The 16,375-nt window shown below is 41.6% G+C and overlaps 1 protein-coding gene across 2 annotated transcripts; it reads left to right on the top strand.

Moving 5' to 3' along the window:
- The first annotated feature begins 429 nt into the window (after positions 1-429).
- NDUFV3 (NADH:ubiquinone oxidoreductase subunit V3) lies at positions 430-9,743 on the top strand. Of its 2 annotated transcripts, XM_085297946.1 has the most exons (4): positions 430-538; positions 1,103-1,196; positions 5,012-5,980; positions 9,477-9,743. In XM_085297946.1, the coding sequence occupies exons 1-4, from the start codon at positions 491-493 to the stop codon at positions 9,641-9,643; spliced, it is 1,278 nt and encodes a 425-aa protein (XP_085154072.1). In that variant the 5' UTR covers positions 430-490; the 3' UTR covers positions 9,644-9,743. The 2 variants fall into 2 exon arrangements, with proteins under 2 accessions (XP_085154072.1, XP_085154073.1); XM_085297947.1 differs by lacking the exon at positions 5,012-5,980 and having other exon boundaries at positions 431-538.
- The last annotated feature ends 6,632 nt before the right edge of the window (positions 9,744-16,375 follow it).

Raw genomic sequence — 16,375 nt, 5'->3', positions numbered from 1 at the left:
GCCCTTGGTTATAAATAACTAGTGGAATAATTGTAAGTAAGCCTTAAAACCCTTACAAAAAGGATAATATGTGCAGGGATGGAAAGAAAAACGTCAGGGGTGATGTACTTTATGCAACGCTGTTTACACTGTCCTCGGTGACTGATTAGGGAGCTCCTCCTCCGGTGCAGGAGAGACGTTACTCACCTCACAAGGAGGGGAGCCCGTTCAGGCGCTGTTACCGTGTGTAACTGCCTCACGAAGCAGCAGTATTCCCTACGAGCTAGACAGGGCGAAGATTGCGCCCTCGCATGCCACGTTATTTTAGATAGTCACATCGCACACGCGGAGGGGAGGGCAGGGGAGGGAGCTGGCCGCCCTCAACACGGGCCCCGCCAGCGGGGACCCGGCGGCGGCCGCCGCCGCAGGCACCAGGCGGAGGCGGAGGCGGATCCGGGCGCGGGGGCCCCGCCCGCCGGGAGGGCCGTGCTGCCTTGGGGCTGGCGCCAAGATGGCTGCTCCCTGGGTGCTGGGCTGCGGCCGGGCGGCGACCCGCCAGGTAACGGGCGGGGATGGCGCCCTTCCGCGGGGGGTGAGACGCAGAGAGGGACTTAGCGGCCGTCTCCCGCCGCCCCCGACCCGCTAAGGGTCGCCGGTAGCGGCGCTCTGCGGTTAGCCGGGCGGTGACCTTCTCCCCGCGGCCTTCCCCCGCCCGTTGCGCAGGTGCCGGCCGCCTCGCGCCCCGTCTCTAGCGGCGACGGTTGCGGGCGGGCGGGCGGGCTGCTGCGCATGCGCGGAGCGCTTTAACGGTCACCCGCACCCCCCCCCCCCGCTCAAGTCCCTTTTGACAACTGGTCGGCACCAGCTGCCGGTTCTGCGCATGCGCCGGGGGTTTGGTGGCGGCGGGGGGGGGGAGCGGGCGCGGGCAGCGCTGGTACCTGTGGGGCGACCCCCCTTTCCCTTTCCCCCTCCCTCCTTAGCGTAACGAAGAGGTTAGCCTCGGTTTTGTCCCGCTCTGCTTTTTATACCCAGATCAGGGGGGAAACGGTTTGGTTGGGGGCAGGCGGCCGCGTCGCCGCGCGCGCGCTGGAAGGTGAGCGTTTGCCGTCGCGTGTCTCCGCAGGCGCTGCGGCGGGAGGCTCGGGCGCTCCGAGGCGCGGCCCCCTCGGCGCCGCTCTGCACCAAGCCCGGCGGCTCTCGGACACGGCCCGAAACGCGTAAGCCCTTCATTTCCTCACGGTCAGAGGCCGCGGGCAAAGGGAAGCGTGTTGGCAAGCGTTCCTAGCAGAACCTAATTTTCTGATATTAAACTGCTAGGTGGCTAGCTGACTTTCCAGTTAAGCTTACAGGCTTTAGGAGGATTTTCCGTGCCCTCTAAATGACATACAGAGCTGGAAAGTCTTTCTGCCTGTTGAGCATAAAGACTGCCAGACCTGAGGGTGTTTATCTGGTAGCTTTGATTACAGTTAAATAAGCAAAAGGAGCTTAGACTCTCTCAAAGCCGTACTGTATGGCTGTGTCTTCAAACAGCTTCTAAGCAAACCAGTAAAATAAAAGCTCATTGCTGCGAATGGTGATTTCTGTTCCAACATGACTGCGCAGTAATGCTGTGAAAACTAAAGATCTAGTGAAAATGGTCTTTGTGGAATATCTTTATATTTGTAGGCACACTGTAAGCTTGCCATTTTTTTTCCTGTTTACCTGCACCTTAATATGCCAGCTGCTTTGATCCTTCACCAGATTTAAGGAGGGGTCATTATTATACTTGTCCCAGTAGAAGGTAGCTATGCAAGTTGCCTGAAGTTTGACAACGATGAGTGTGGCACATTGCCTTTTTATAATGAGGAGCAAAACTTAGTTTCAAGTGTCAGGTGATTACCTTTTGAAGTGTTTGGATCACCTGGGTCGAAAGGCAGCCCATTTGACAGAGAGAGAGAGAGACAAAGGCAGTTGCAAGATATTCATATCTGCTCCAGGCAGCAAAGCTCAGAAGCTGCAGAAAAGTACCACGGCCCTGTTGGATTAAATTTAGCTGTGGTGCTCTTGGACCCCATAGATTTGCAAGCTCACCTGGGTTTGGATTTTAAAGCACATACAAAGTTTAGGGGTACTTGAACCACTTCTGTCCCTGACCAAGGCCAAAATATGAATATATATTTTAAAAGAGGATGTAATGTGCAAAATGGTGTTTGTAAATAGAGGCTCACTGATTCAAGGATTAAGATTCTTATCCCAAATTAGAGATCCAGGTGCTTAAAGAGCAGAGCCCAATGGGACCATATGTAGGAGTAACAGGACTTACTGACAGCTATTGAAAAGATCTCTGAAAGAGTGGTTGAATGCAAACTTTGCATTCTAATGTTAACTTCTTAAATATCAAGGCAAATAAAAGCTTGTGTGTTCCATTGAGAAAACTTTTGCTGCATAGAGTGGTATAAGCCTGACTGAATAACATGATCATTGTTATAGTTTATTTTATGCATTATTTTGAGGCATGGTTGAGGTAAAATATCAGGCACACTACTTAAGCACCAATTTCTAGATTTTTTGCTAAGTAGTTTCATATGTCAAAAGAGCTCTCTTCCTTCTCCCTCTGCAAATGATTAAGGTTTGTTAAGCTATAAGATGCAGCCAGATTTTTTTCAAATTCTAGCTAAAGTAGTGTATGAAAGTTCTCTTTGCTTTGATAAAGTGATCATGTTTCCTAATGAAATCAATGATGGGGAATAATTTCTGGTTGCCACTTTTCTGAATGTGAAAACATTTTAAAGGCATCTCAGTAATGATACCAGTGTTACAACCATATTCTAAGTTGCATCTGGAAATAGTATTCCTATTACTGATTTGGATGTGTTGTTCTTTTGGCAGAGTCAGTTCAGTTTTGTAATAGCCAAATACAAACCAGGTAGTACACAGCTTGAAATATTGCAATTGAAAAAAACTTGCAGTACAGAATGCGGCCATTCTTTTTGATTTAAGTGTCCAGTTAAAGTGCCTGTTTCAGTAATATTAGAATTTCCACTTAAAAGCTGGAAAATGTATCTTTTTCACATACCCAAACACTATTTTTTAGAGTATTTTTAGCAATATCTACTATTAATGCTCAAATTGAATGTTTTCTGCCTTTCTGGGTTCTTAAGGTGTCTTTGCATTAATACTTCTTCAGCTTTTGTTCATTTTTCACTGGTCTTTCTTCTCTTTGGGCATTCTTGCACGAGCTCGGCCTTCCTGTGCACTTCTTTTAAGAACTCTGATTCAGTGCTGAGTAATGTTTCCTCAAATATTAATTTCTGCAGGCTGCTTTGTTTGGCTGTGCCAGTCTCTGCAGGAAGTTGGGCTTCCTTTGGAGGTGACTGTCATCCCCATACTCCTCCCCAATTAATATAGTAGCAAAAGAAGGGGAAAGGGGCAGGTCAAAAATGCTGTTTCTCAAAAATTCAAGTTGCCAGTGATTTGCAGTGTGTTACTTCTGACTAAGTCAGAAGTTCCCAGCATCTGCCAAACTCATTCCTTAATGGAGGGCAGAGTATAGAGGTGTTTGCCTCTTGCTCTAACAGTACTTTTTAAAATTTGCAGTTTTCAATGTTGCTGCTCTATTTTGCTCTTATGCTATAGACTTCTGTTCTCTGGCCCCAATATTTGAACTTATAGTCTGGTGGAGAAAAGTAAGTGCCTGAAATCCTTCAAAAGTATTACCTGCATAGTAAACTAATATATTTTTCATTGTTTTTTTGTGTTAAGAACTCTGTATTTCTTTCTTAAGTACTTCATTTTTAACTTCACAACTGACTCTTCTGTGATATTTTCATTTGGACACTGGTAAAGACTTGCTTCTATTCAGAATTACTTATAGTAACTTCTTAGACTATATAAGATATTACTATAAAATATCAATGAGGGGGAAAAACTAATTGCCTTGTGAAATAGATCTAGGCTTCCAAATTGTGGAATAGTTCTAGTTCTGGTGGAATAGGTATAGTTCTGCCTTATAGAATGAAAATCTATTGAATTACTCTGGAAGTGGCACCACTCCTTATGAGGGTTGGCTTTGCTGGAGCGAAGTTCAGTGGTGACGTATCTTCTTAATATGCTCCCAGTCCTTTTTGTCCTCCTGTCTTCTCTAATGACATTATTCACCATTGATCAGCCTCTACTATTGAGGATATCTATAAGCATGTGCATCCAAGGGGCATCTGATACTCTGTGAAAGGGTTTGGAAGTTGCTGCTTCTCTTTACCTATAGCTCCTTGTCTAGAGAATTTGTCTTAATGAAAGTATCCATGAGGGAGAAGAAATAAAGGCAGGCTACTGTGCAACATGAGGAAATCTTCCAAGACTTCTTGATGAATGGATCTCAAAGCAGAAATACAAAGTGGAGATCCTGAAGACCAGAGAAGATAGGGTCTTAGGGAAATTACATTAAACTGTTAGATGATTCAGTTGATAAATCTCGTGGACATGCGAACAGGTAATACTTTTGTGTATAACATCAGGTGTCTCTTACTCTAGCACTTGCCTCTTGGGAGTCATCCCTTCCTGTCACTTACAAGGATAACTACTGCAAGAGGCTGGCTGTTGCTGTTGTGGCTGTTTGCTAGGTCTTCTGCTTTGCTGGCTTGTTCACAGACTTTAAAACATCTTTGTAGCAGCATATGTGAAGAGGTTAGCTAACTAATTATCTTACTGTTCACCTGGGACAGGAAGATGTTTGTAAATCAGTTCCAGTGCTGCAGAATTGAGTCACAGAGGAAAAGAGCTCTCAAAAGGAGTCTGGCAAAGCAAGGAATGAAAGCCATATCTCATGAGTTTCAGCGTCGCAGCAGCAAAGGGTGCTCTGCTAACTAGAGCTCTATATTTTTAAAAAAATATCTCTGCAGAAATGTAGCTGTTTCATAATACCTGTATTTAGTATACTAAATTTTTAGTTTGTTTTTTGTACCAGATCGTGTCAGAAAGTTAAAATTGTATGACTGAGAACACTAATAGGGATGTCAAATATGATGATGATAATCCTCTTTATGCCATTTCCTAGATGTAGTGGCACCACAGGGAAGCACCAAACTGCTAGCCACCAGAGCAACAGTTGAAATTCCTAAAATGTTGTCTTCTAGCTCTCCCCCAGCATCTGCAAACAAAGGTGTGACCGTATCTAGTACTAAGCTGAAGGAAGCTTCAGAAACTTCTGTTGAAGATCTGAGGATGTTCATGTCAAGAAAAACTGTGGTTGCATTTCCTCAGCGAGTAATTCTTTCCTCCCTTGAGGAGGAAAAGCTCCCTGCAACAGAAGGAGGCTTAAGGAAAGAGTTAGCTGAGGAAGAAACATCTTCATCCAGCTCAGATTCAGATTCTAGCTCAGATTCTGAAGAAGAGAAAGATGATGATAATGATCCAGAAGTTGCCATTAAAACCAGAGTAGAGTTTCCAAGACGAGATTCCATCTTTTCTGAGAATGTAACAGTAAAGGTGTCAATGCTACCGAAAGAGAACTTGGCCCAGAAACACCACAAAGAATATGTAGCTAAGAAGAAGCCATACAGAGCAGAAACTGATCTTGACCCTATCAAGCAGGTCAAGTTTTCTAAAACATCAATCAATCGTAAAACATTAAAATCCAAAGTAAGAGACCCTAACATAAAAACAACTCCAAAAGAAGCAGATCAGCAGAAGCTGGTCTCAGAATCCCACGTGGAAGAAAGTCGAGACCTGACAGATGTCACTCTTAAATCTAGTTATTTGGGAGAAAAGTCCGTTGGAACCCAAGCAGCAGCTACTCCGTTGAAAGCTTTGTCAATGACTCAGGAAGACAAAAAGGAAAAAATGATATCCAGAGGAAAAGAGAAAAAATTAAAAGAGGTACAGGAGTCTGAAGCAGAAGAAATAACTGCTCCTAAACTACAGGAGGAGACTTCTGAAAGCACAATGCTGGTGACACACGCTACAGCAAAGGAGGAGATTGTTCATGAAGCAGGAGTTCGAGCTGGAGAAGGAAGCACAATAGAGGGTACAGCTTTAAATTGTTTGAACTATATTGACTCATCTGAGCTAAGGTTTAACTTTCCTTAAAGAGTGACCAAAATCTTCTATGTTTTTGATTCTTTAGATCTTTATACCAGAGCTAACAGTGTAGCCTTGGTCTCTGGAAGAGAAATTCTTGTCTGTTGCTCCTTGTTCTAAGAACTGTGTAATATGCAGTTCCCAGTTATGTGGGAAGCGGTCTTCATTTCGTTGTATCTTATTTCATAAACTAGTAATTATTTGTCAAATGAAAACAGAATAGTTTCTATTCTGAAACAATTTGAGATTTTTTTGTTGAAAATTCTTTTGAATTGTATTGAAGACATCCAGTAATCTCTGCCAAATCTTGATATTTGTTTTCTTGAGATTGAGGTATTGTGAGTGAGTCATATATTGAAGCAGCAGAAAGTTGACTTCGTAACCCAGTTTTTGCAGTCAGTTAGGGAGAATATGGTGATACATCTTAGGGGAAAGCATCATGGTCTGTATAATTGTCTCCTTAGCTATGTTTCCCACCTTCTTAGTTATAACCACTCCTATTAGCTTATGGTTGGGGACAGAAATAGTCCTGCGCAAGCCCTCTGCCAGCATTCCTACCACTCTTGTTCTGTGTATTTCAACAGTAAGTGCCTCTCTCTCCTGATCTGTGGTGACTTACCATGCTTGACTCCCACCTTAGGCAGCATACCATTTTCAAGACTACTGTTCTTGTTGCTTTCTTGAATTAAAGATTTTGCCTGCTTGGAACTAAAGGCAACAAAATTGTAAAGCTGTTTGGATATCACTCTTTAAGTGTCTAATCAGGTTAAGTGACAAATAATCACTTATGCACATCAATTTCCAGGATACAGTGAGGAGTCAAAGAGCTGCCTTCTGTTTTAAAGGTTTAGTCAGTTCATAATTTTGTCTGTTTTAGAGTTGGAAACCAACCTTACCTTCCTCCTTGACCCCAACTCAAATGGTAAAATGCATCACTGTTTAAAAGTATCCATTTATTTATACCTCCTTATGGCCAACAGAGGAAGTTTTCAAAATAAATTGGGAAATGGTATTTGTGGTTATTTACAGATGATGCTTTTCTCCCTGGCATTCACAGTGGTGCTCTAGATGCTCAAGTATTAGTGTTTTTTCTACACTGGAGTGATACTAAGACCAAAAGAATGAGTTCAGTTAGCCTGCAGTATGAGAAAGGGAGAGAGGACTTGCTCTTAAAATGTGCTGATGATTCAAGGTGAGGATTATGACACTTTGTAAGTCTGTGAAACAGCAGCTGCTGTTCTGATACTGTAAATCCAGAATAAGATTAAGCCTATGCAATACATTTTTCCAGCAGATTTATGTTGATCAGACAACTGTGCCGCAGACTGATCATGAGCATAACCACATTAGCAAAACCTTTTAGGTAGATCCAGCTATGCCAAAAAGAGCATTTTTGCTGTTGAGCTTGTGTTGCTCTATGGAGATGGTAAGGTTGTGACAGTAGGAACGTCTCCATTGGGTGTGCGCTACACCCAGCGAGACGACTGTTGCTGCAGTGGTTGTAGGGGAGGAGAGAGAGTCAGTACAGGCAAGGTCACACCCCTCTACTGCCAGCACAATGTCTGGGTAGCAAAGAGTGAAACCTAGTGGTACTCCTTGTTCAGCAGCTTCACTGGCATCTTTGGCAGTATCTTGTTCTGCCTTCCTTTTAAGGCCTTTTTGAGAACAACTACTGCTTTTCCATGTTTGATGTTCACCATTAACGATCTCTTCTGTATTCTGTACTTACATTCCTGTGTTACTTAGCTTATCTGAAAACTCTGCAGCAAATGTGCCAAAGACATAAAGGCAATTCTTCCCATTACAGACCTGAATGTTAAGGTGATATCATGCACTCTGTAGAGCAGGCTTACTAAGCAGTCAGCAAAAACTGAGTTTGTCTTTAACTGCTGAATAAGTAGCAAAATAGAAGCATGGTAACTCAGAAATATACTTCTGATTCATTTTTCAAGAACATCTTGTGAAATTCTTGCTCTTTAAGAGAGAAAGCACAGATGAATTGTGGTGTGTGAGGGGAATGAACTCGGATAAATTTTCCCATTGCAAAGCAAAGTACAATGAACTTGGGTAGTAAAAATTAGACTCCATCTGGTTTTCTTCCTGAGCATCTGTCTCTTAATTTCGAACAACTGTCTTTTGCAGGTTGAATGTTCGTTTTCCAATGCATGCTTGTTCTTGAGGCTATTTGCAGCAAAGACTGCATCATCTGGTTGATATATGTGTAGTGTGTCTCCTATGAGCTGTCTCAGTAGGAACTGAACAGTAGGCACAGGGATATTTCCTTTCATAGGTTCAACATGCCATTTTTTCCCAAAACCGTGGCTTATTATATTGCATTTTGTAAATGAGTCTTGCTAAATGTTATGAATGCATCCTCTAAAACCAATAGTATTAAATTGCAACAATTATGGCATAATTAAAGGGAAATTCTAGTATTCTGTTGCTTGAGTTCTTGTATTTTTATTGCAGACTTGCATTACAAAAAGCTTCATAAGATCTAATACAAATCACTACATACAAATTCATATGACAAGCTTTTTGCTATATAATTGCTATATTATTTTGTAATTTTATAACTGGGTATATGAGAATAAATTAATAGTAGAAATAAAGTTTTTTTTCCTTGCAATTTACATGGTAGTAAAGTCAGCCCATCACAGAAATCTTTTTATGTAAATGGTACTGCCTGAATTTGTGTAATATTCTGAAAATGTAAGAATTTGTGTTGGTTTTAATGTGAAATAAGAAGTTTTGAATAACTTTATCAGGATTATTCTCTTAGGAAGGATAGCTAATATAAAGTTTAGAAGATTGTATTAGAATGATTTTTTAAAAAAAGGAAGGGAAATTTTTCAAAGGTGCTCGATACATTGCTGTTCAGAACAACTACATTTGAAATTAAACTGTGCAGATCTCAATAATTCCATTGCTTCTCCCCATGAAAAAATTCAATCTGTAAAGTACTTCTAATTGCTGTATCTTGTGATCTGAGAAGATGATATATCATTTGTACTGCTTCTTTGCCTCTCCTGGCTTGCTAAGAGTGTCACCTACTGTTTCAACCCCAGTGAAAACCAAGGCAACTACGAGAAAGGCAGGAAATGCAGAGCTGTTTCTTCAAAGTATAAATGAAATGCCCTGCCCTCTCCTCCCCCAGTGTTAGCTGTAGTTTTGATTTGAAAACCTGTGCTATGATACATGGTTTGCACTGATTTCTGTTCCCCTGCTGCATACTGATGTGCTTCCTCAGAACCATGCAAGATACCAGCAGAATTTAGTAAACTTGTCCTTACATTATAGTTGCTGATCTTTTTTATTTTCTTTTTTTTTTTTTAATGCTGGGATCTGTAAGTACATGAAAGCTGACTCTGATTAAGAATATTGCTATCTGTTGTGGTATCCTTAAGAGTCACCAGTCACTGTTTGTTTGTTTGTTTTTTCAGAGACCACAACAGCTGCTCAGCCTGCTCCAGAGGAATTTGATAATTCTACCTACAAGAACCTTCAGCATCATGAATATGATATTTATACCTTTGTGGATTCTGATGTGATTCTCTCAAAATTCAGGCAACCTCAACCATCTTCTGGAAGACCATCACCAAGGCACTGAAAAAACACATTTAAAACAAATGTAAGGGCAGAATGATAAATTATTCCACTAGGCCATGTTGCGTTCCTGCTTTAAAAATCAATAAATGTGTAGTAACTTATGCACATGCTTTTGAGCAGTTGTTCTTGGAGTCCTTCACTTGATTTTTGTGGATGAGTTGGAAATGAATCATTACTGAATAAAAATATCTTTTCTAATTCTCAATACAGATTATGTGGTGATAGTTAGTTAAGATAGATAGTTCAGACTGTCCTGACTTTTCAGTGTCTCCAAACTTTTGATAATGACCATTCCTTCAGTACTGTGTCAAAGAAAATAATGGCTTTTGTGCATATATCTGTTAAATATTGCCACTATTTTAGTAGGTGAATGCAGTGAGCTGTACTCCTTATGCACATACATATTCCCAGCTCTGAATAAGTTGCATTTACTCTATATTTGAGTTTGAGACTAATTCACTGGTTGGAAACGGGGCAAGAAATACTTGTCCTCTGCAGCAACAGCCTGCATTTTGTGTTAGTAGATGAATATAAGTTTACGTAATGTGATTGAAACATCTCAATACCTCTGCTATTGTAAAGGAGGAACATAAGAGTTGGGTTAATCATCTGTGGAGGGTTCTAGCATCAGAATTCTACAATAATTAAACTATTTAAAATGTAAGAGAGTCTCTGGTGGGTAATTCCTAATGAATTATACTACATTGATTAGACTTTGAAGAATAACTTATTTCTATGGGTAGAATCAGTAAACATTATTTTGAAAATATGACAAAAAGCACTACTGTAAAATCAGCTTGTGCTAATTCTTAGCAGAACTACATTTCAGTTCCCACTTTTTTCACAATAAAGATTGCTGTCCTCCAGAAAATGTGAGAAATTAGACACTTCTCAATGTATAACTCATCAGTGGTTACAGTTGGTCTCAGCAAATTTTGTATTTCCATCCTATTAGTAACAGTCTTTTGCCCACTGGGAAAACTGCCTTGATGACCACCAGCTGTTGTGGGTTTAGTTCCACTTTTGCTTCTTGTTCATTTTGTTTTTTTGTTGTTAATTGGTCTTTGAGCAGTTGTACTTGCAACAAGCCCAGCATTTTCCATCACCTGTCTATATTCTTTCAAGCAGTGGAATATGCAAGATCAAAGGAAAAATGAAGTCAGCTTTAGTAGCCTGTCTGGATATTGGGCACAAATCCCTGTGCAATTAGTAGAACCGCTATTTTATACTGTAACTTGGTAACAATGTGGTAAGAACGATCAAGAGGCCCATATCAATCTGCTGTTCAGAATTTTAAGTCAGAAACCCCTGACAAGCAATCTTTATTTGCCTGTAAAAAACAAAATAAATCTAAATACTTAAAAAATCGAGCAGAAAGGCATTTTGACGCAGCAGTGATACCATATACATTACATGTAAAAGGAAAGAAATCTGCTGTTACTGTTGAAAACATGAAAGAATAAGTAAATGGCTCTTCAAAATTAAGCCTCTGACACTTCTTTTATTAAGGGCCCACTGAAGGGCCACAGTAAAGTTTCTGTATTTTATCATTAACTGAGATTCAGTGCAGTAACATGAACCCTGTAGTTTTGATCTGTGCTGCTCTTGAAATGTTTTCCTAACTGTTCTGTAATTACAGAAGAAAGCTGTAAATTACCAGATGGAATCTAGACAGTAAAAGTGCATTCCATTAATATGCTTATGTATTTACTAAATCTACTCACAGTAGCTACGACTGTTAGCTGTTTGGAGTCAGAATTATTCACCTAATGAACTTTATATTTCTAAGGAGGGTTGATGTTATGAATGCTGAGTTAATCAACAAAGAATGAGTGGGTTGGAACAGACAGGCCTCTTGTTTTCAGTCAGATCCTACTGCCTCAGTTGCTGGATTTGCATCAGTATTCTAATCTGCATTAAGACCAGGCCTTTTGCTACCCTTATTTCCTGATTACAGAAAAAAAAATAAATGGCAAATGTCCTTGCTGTCTGGTACTTAAGTGTCTTGCAGTGATTTTTTTGCACCTTCTAAAATCAAGCTGGAATGCAAAGCCAAGTAACTTCATAGTTCTTCTAGCACCTATGCTGCTTAGTTTACCTACATGCTCTTTAGTAAGTCAGTTTGCCCTGGAAGGAGAAGGGAAGATGGTGTGAGGGAGGGCACAACACAGACTTTGTCCCACTGTAAGCTTCACTTCTACTTGAATATTTCAGATGTTACTGTATTTGAGTCATATGTTAACATTTAAATTTCAAGCGGGATACAATATGCTCAAGTTCTGTAACGTTACAGTAGTAAGTAATTGTGTCTTGCTGTACAAAACACTTGTCAGATATAGGAACCTTGTTCTAAAGAATTCATAATCCAGGATATTAACACAAGTCCTAGAAAAAATGTGGAAAAAAAGAAATTAGGTCTCAGCTTAGCTTAACCAATCTGATAGCCTTCTCTGATGGAAGGGACTGGCTGGGTATATGAGGGGAGAGCAGTGGATGTTGTGTACCTTGACTTCAGCAAGGCTTTCGATGCTGTCTCCCATAACATCCTCCTAGGCAAGCTCAGGAAATGTGGGTTAGACGAGTGGACAGTGAGGTGGACTGAAAACTGACTGAAAGGCAGAGCTCAAAGGGTCATCATCAGTGGCATGGAGTCCAGTCAGAGGTGTGTGGCTAGTGATGTCCCCCTGGGCTCAGTACTGGGTCCCATCCTGTTCAACTTTTTCATCAGTGACCTGGATGAGGGGACAGAGTGCCTCCTCAGCAAGTTTGCTGGTGATACCAAGCTGGGAGAAGTGGCTGATACACCCGAGGGCTCTGCTGCCATTCAGAGAGACCTGGACAGGCTGGAGAGTTGGATGGAGAGGAACCTCCTGAGGTTCAACAAGGGCAAGTGCCAAGTCCTGCACCTAGGGAGAAATAACCCTAGGCATCAGTACAAGCTGGGTGCTGACCTTCTGGAGAGCAGCTGTGCAGAGAAAGACCTGGGAGTGCTGGTGGATGAGAAGTTGACCGTGAGCCAGAAATGTACCCTTGTGGCCAAGATAGCCACAAGGGTGGCTTGGGGTGCATTAGGAAGAGTGTTGCCAGCAGGTGGAGGGAGGTGATCCTGCCCCTCTCCTCAGCCCTGGGGAGGCCTCATCTCGAGTACTGTGTCCAGTTCTGGGTTCCCCAGGACAAGAGAGACATGGAGCTACTGGAGAGAGTCCAGTGTAGGGCTACAAGGATGATCCGAGGGCTGGAGCAGCTGCCCTATGAGTAACAGCTGCAAGAGCTGGGCCTCTTCAGCCTGGGGAAGAGAAGACTGAGGGGGGGAGTTCTGGATGCTATCCAGACTCTTTTCAGTTGTCCCCTGTGACAGGACAAGAGGCAACGGGCAGAAATTGAACCACAGGAAGTTCCGCCTCGACGTGAGGGGGAATTTCTTCACTGTGAGAGTGACGGAGCACTGGCCCAGGTTGCCCAGAGAGGTTGTGAAGTCTCCTTCTCTGGAGATCTTCAAGGTCCACCTGGATGCAACCTTGTCTAACCTGCTCCAGCTGACCCTGCTGTGCAGGGAGGTTGGACTAGATGATCCCCAGAGGTCCCTTCCAACCTTACTGATTCTATGATTCTATGATTAGGTTATATGAAAAGCAGCTCTGTAGGAAAAGTGCAAATTTCAGAATTGGGGTTTTCAATGTTAATATTGTGTTATTGTGGGAGTACATGAAGATCTTGAAAGTGAAATGCACTAACATTTTATTAAAGGTGAAACCTTTGCTTTCCTCGTCCAAGGCAGTGGTTTTCAAACTTTTAAGTCTGTTGAATTTTTTCTAGTGTAGCAAACTTAAATTTCCTGCTAATAAAATTGCTTTTCATAATTTCCTTTCAATTAGGTCCTTCGGAAGAAATTTATGAACCCACAGGGTTCTGGACAGCAGTTGAAACCCACTAATCCAAGGTCCAAAAGTAGTAACGCAAGCAGAGTTTCTGCTGATCGCTTCAGTTATTGCAAAATCAAGATCTTTTTGGTCCTAGTGTAACCCAGTCAGTGTCAGACACTCATGGTAACCATTGCAATCCATAAGACCATCTTCAAGATTTATTTTAAATTTGTGAAACAAGACTTCTAACTGGGTGTACTTGCAGACAGTCCTGTGAAAGTGTGTTTCAACAACTGGAACACAATTGGCGTCTCTCATTCTAATTTCCTATAACCTATAAGCCATAAAAATACGCCCTTAGTCTTGTTTCCTACAACAAGAAATGCTATCATCTAAGCTACTTGCATAATTATATTGAGTCTGCTTTTGTATGTGATGAAAAAATGGTGAGAATTTGTAAGTATATCTGAGGATGATGAACAGCTCTTCCTTTAGCTACTTGGGGAAATGAGAAAACAAGCTAAGAACAGTCATGAGACTGCTCAAGTTTGCTGAAGATACGTAGAAGATTTGGACTGCTCTGCATTATGCTGATTAGAATCCCACCAAAGCCCTTTTGTGAGCTTTGGGATTTCATAATCTCGTGACATTTGGGAGGAGGAGTAGGAAAAACTTGTGAGGGCAGCTACTGGACATGCCATTTGTCTGTCCTGGTTTTAGTTCCTGATGGATTCAATCAATGACTGCTCCTGTCCAGTGAGTGAGGGAGGAGAAAGCATGTTTACTGAAGGCTATAGTGTGGCATCATATTAGAATCATAGAAACTTAGGTGTGAAGAGACCTCTTGAGATTATCAACGTGCTGCTCATAGCAGGTCCAATTAGATCAGGTTGTTCTGGATGCTATCCAGCTGAATTTTGAATATCTGAGGATGGAGAGCCCACAGTCTCTCTGATTAATTTCTCTAGCATTTGAACATCTTTATGGGGGGAGGAACTTCCTCCTAATGCCTTTTTGGAGTTTTTGGTTTTGCAACTCTCATCCTCACTGTGAACCTCTGAGAAGTCTGCCTTTGTCTTCCCAATAACCTCTATCTTTTTTTGTAGTCACAGATCCCAGAACAGTCACAATACTCCAGATGTGGTTTCAGAAGTGGCAAATAGAGGGGAAGAATCACTTCACCTGACCTGCTTCCACATTTCTTGCTAATACAGCCTAGAATGCAGCTGGCCACCTTTGCAGGTTGACTTGCAGGGCTCCTGGGCCTCTTCTGCAAAGTTGCTTTCTATCTAGTCAGCCCCTACTCTGTTCTCTTCCACGGGCTTGTTCTGTCCAAGATACAGGACTTTGCACTTGCCTTTATTGAATTTCATCAGCCTCTTTCTCCAGCCTGCCAAGGGCAGCATGATTGGCAACCTGACCAGCAGAGCAACTGCTCCCCACAGTTTGATACTGTGCACGAATTTGATGAAGGTGCCTCCATCTCATTGCTGAAGTAATCAATATAGATGTTAAAATAGTACTAGCCACAGAATCACCCCTGAGAAGCACTGGTAGTAACTGGCTACTAGTCAGACTGTATTGTTGGTCACAATCCTCTGAGCTTGGCAGTCCAGCTAATTTTTCATCCACCTCATTGTCCGCTTATTGAGTCCATATCTCACTAATTTATCTATAAGGCTCCTGTAGGAGATGAGAAGAGTGCCCTGGCACTCTTCTGCTCAAAGATATTTGCCAGCTCCCTTAGCACTCTTAGATCCATCCTGCCCTCTTCTTTAGTGTAATGTCTGCCAGGTTGCTTACTTGGTCCCTGGCTATCCTCTGCTGTGGGTAATGCTTCAATGCGTAATATTGCTAAAAGGAAGCTTATGTTAATCTTCCTAATTTTTAGTGTGGATCCTTCCAGAGTGAATTGGAAGGAATCTCGGAGACTTACATTTCTCAAGATGCTACACAACAACAGTTCTGTGGGGCCAGATTTGGGTCCTTGCTTTGTCCTGCTATAAAAACAAACAAACAAACAAAACCCCAAACCACATCTTGGAATGTTTCTTGGCCTCAGCTGTTTACTGTCAGTCTGTGATTTACAAGCCTCCTATGCGATTTTGTGTTGTATGCTATTGTTTGCCTGAAGAGTTAGACAAAAGGAGATGACACACTCAGAGTATTACAGGCACATCAGTACAGGTTACCTCAAACTTTTGAGTGATTGACTTTACAAGCATCATGTTAATGAGGCTTTTTCTTTTGATCTTTTTGTTGTTGTTTTAATTTTATTCTTTAAAATAAACTCTCCTAAGCTCTGGATGATTTCAATTAAGCTCTTAAGAATCTAAACAAAATTTCCTGACAGGTTTCTGGACTGTCCTTTTCCTTTCTTGTGCTTCTATTTCATGGAATTGGAAATATATATTTATATTGGTGTATGTATTTTATCTTGAGTGTTCATCTCAGGATGATACAACTCCCTATACAGTCTGCTTACCTTTTTTTTGAGCTCCTTCATTGTTCTTTTTTTTGGCTACACACATTTAATAACATTTGGAAATTCATACCCACCTCTGAAAGTTTTGCAACACATGGCAGCTTTGAGAGAGAAAACAAGGTGTTAATGAATAGTTGGGGATGTAAGTTCAAGCATATGTGTTTAGGATAATGAAATAGCCCAGAAAATTTAGATCAATGTATGGAGCCAGTGGGTTAGCTCTCAAAATGTCTTTTGGGCTGCCCTGTGCTTTCAACTAACTTTTAACTGCAAAATAGATTAACAGAAGCATGGTTCTGTAAATCATTCATTGTAGCCTCACAGAATACAGCCTACATGCATGTTAACTTCTAATACATGCAGAATCCATGCCATGCACGTTAGT

This window comes from Rhea americana, unplaced genomic scaffold (assembly GCF_003343005.1).
Source record: "Rhea americana isolate MKP2758 unplaced genomic scaffold, rheAme1 scaffold_132, whole genome shotgun sequence".
NCBI lineage: Eukaryota > Metazoa > Chordata > Aves > Rheiformes > Rheidae > Rhea > Rhea americana.
Note: the sequence above shows the minus strand (reverse complement) of the source record. Positions and strands in the feature narration are given on the sequence as shown.

Coding starts and splice junctions, on each gene's coding strand:
- NDUFV3 (XM_085297946.1), top strand. CDS start 491: ATGGCTGCTCCCTGGGTGCTGGGCTGCGGCCGGGCGGCGACCCGCCAG. Junction 539..1,102: donor GCCGGGCGGCGACCCGCCAG/GTAACGGGCGGG, acceptor GTGTCTCCGCAG/GCGCTGCGGCGGGAGGCTCG. Junction 1,197..5,011: donor TCGGACACGGCCCGAAACGC/GTAAGCCCTTCA, acceptor GCCATTTCCTAG/ATGTAGTGGCACCACAGGGA.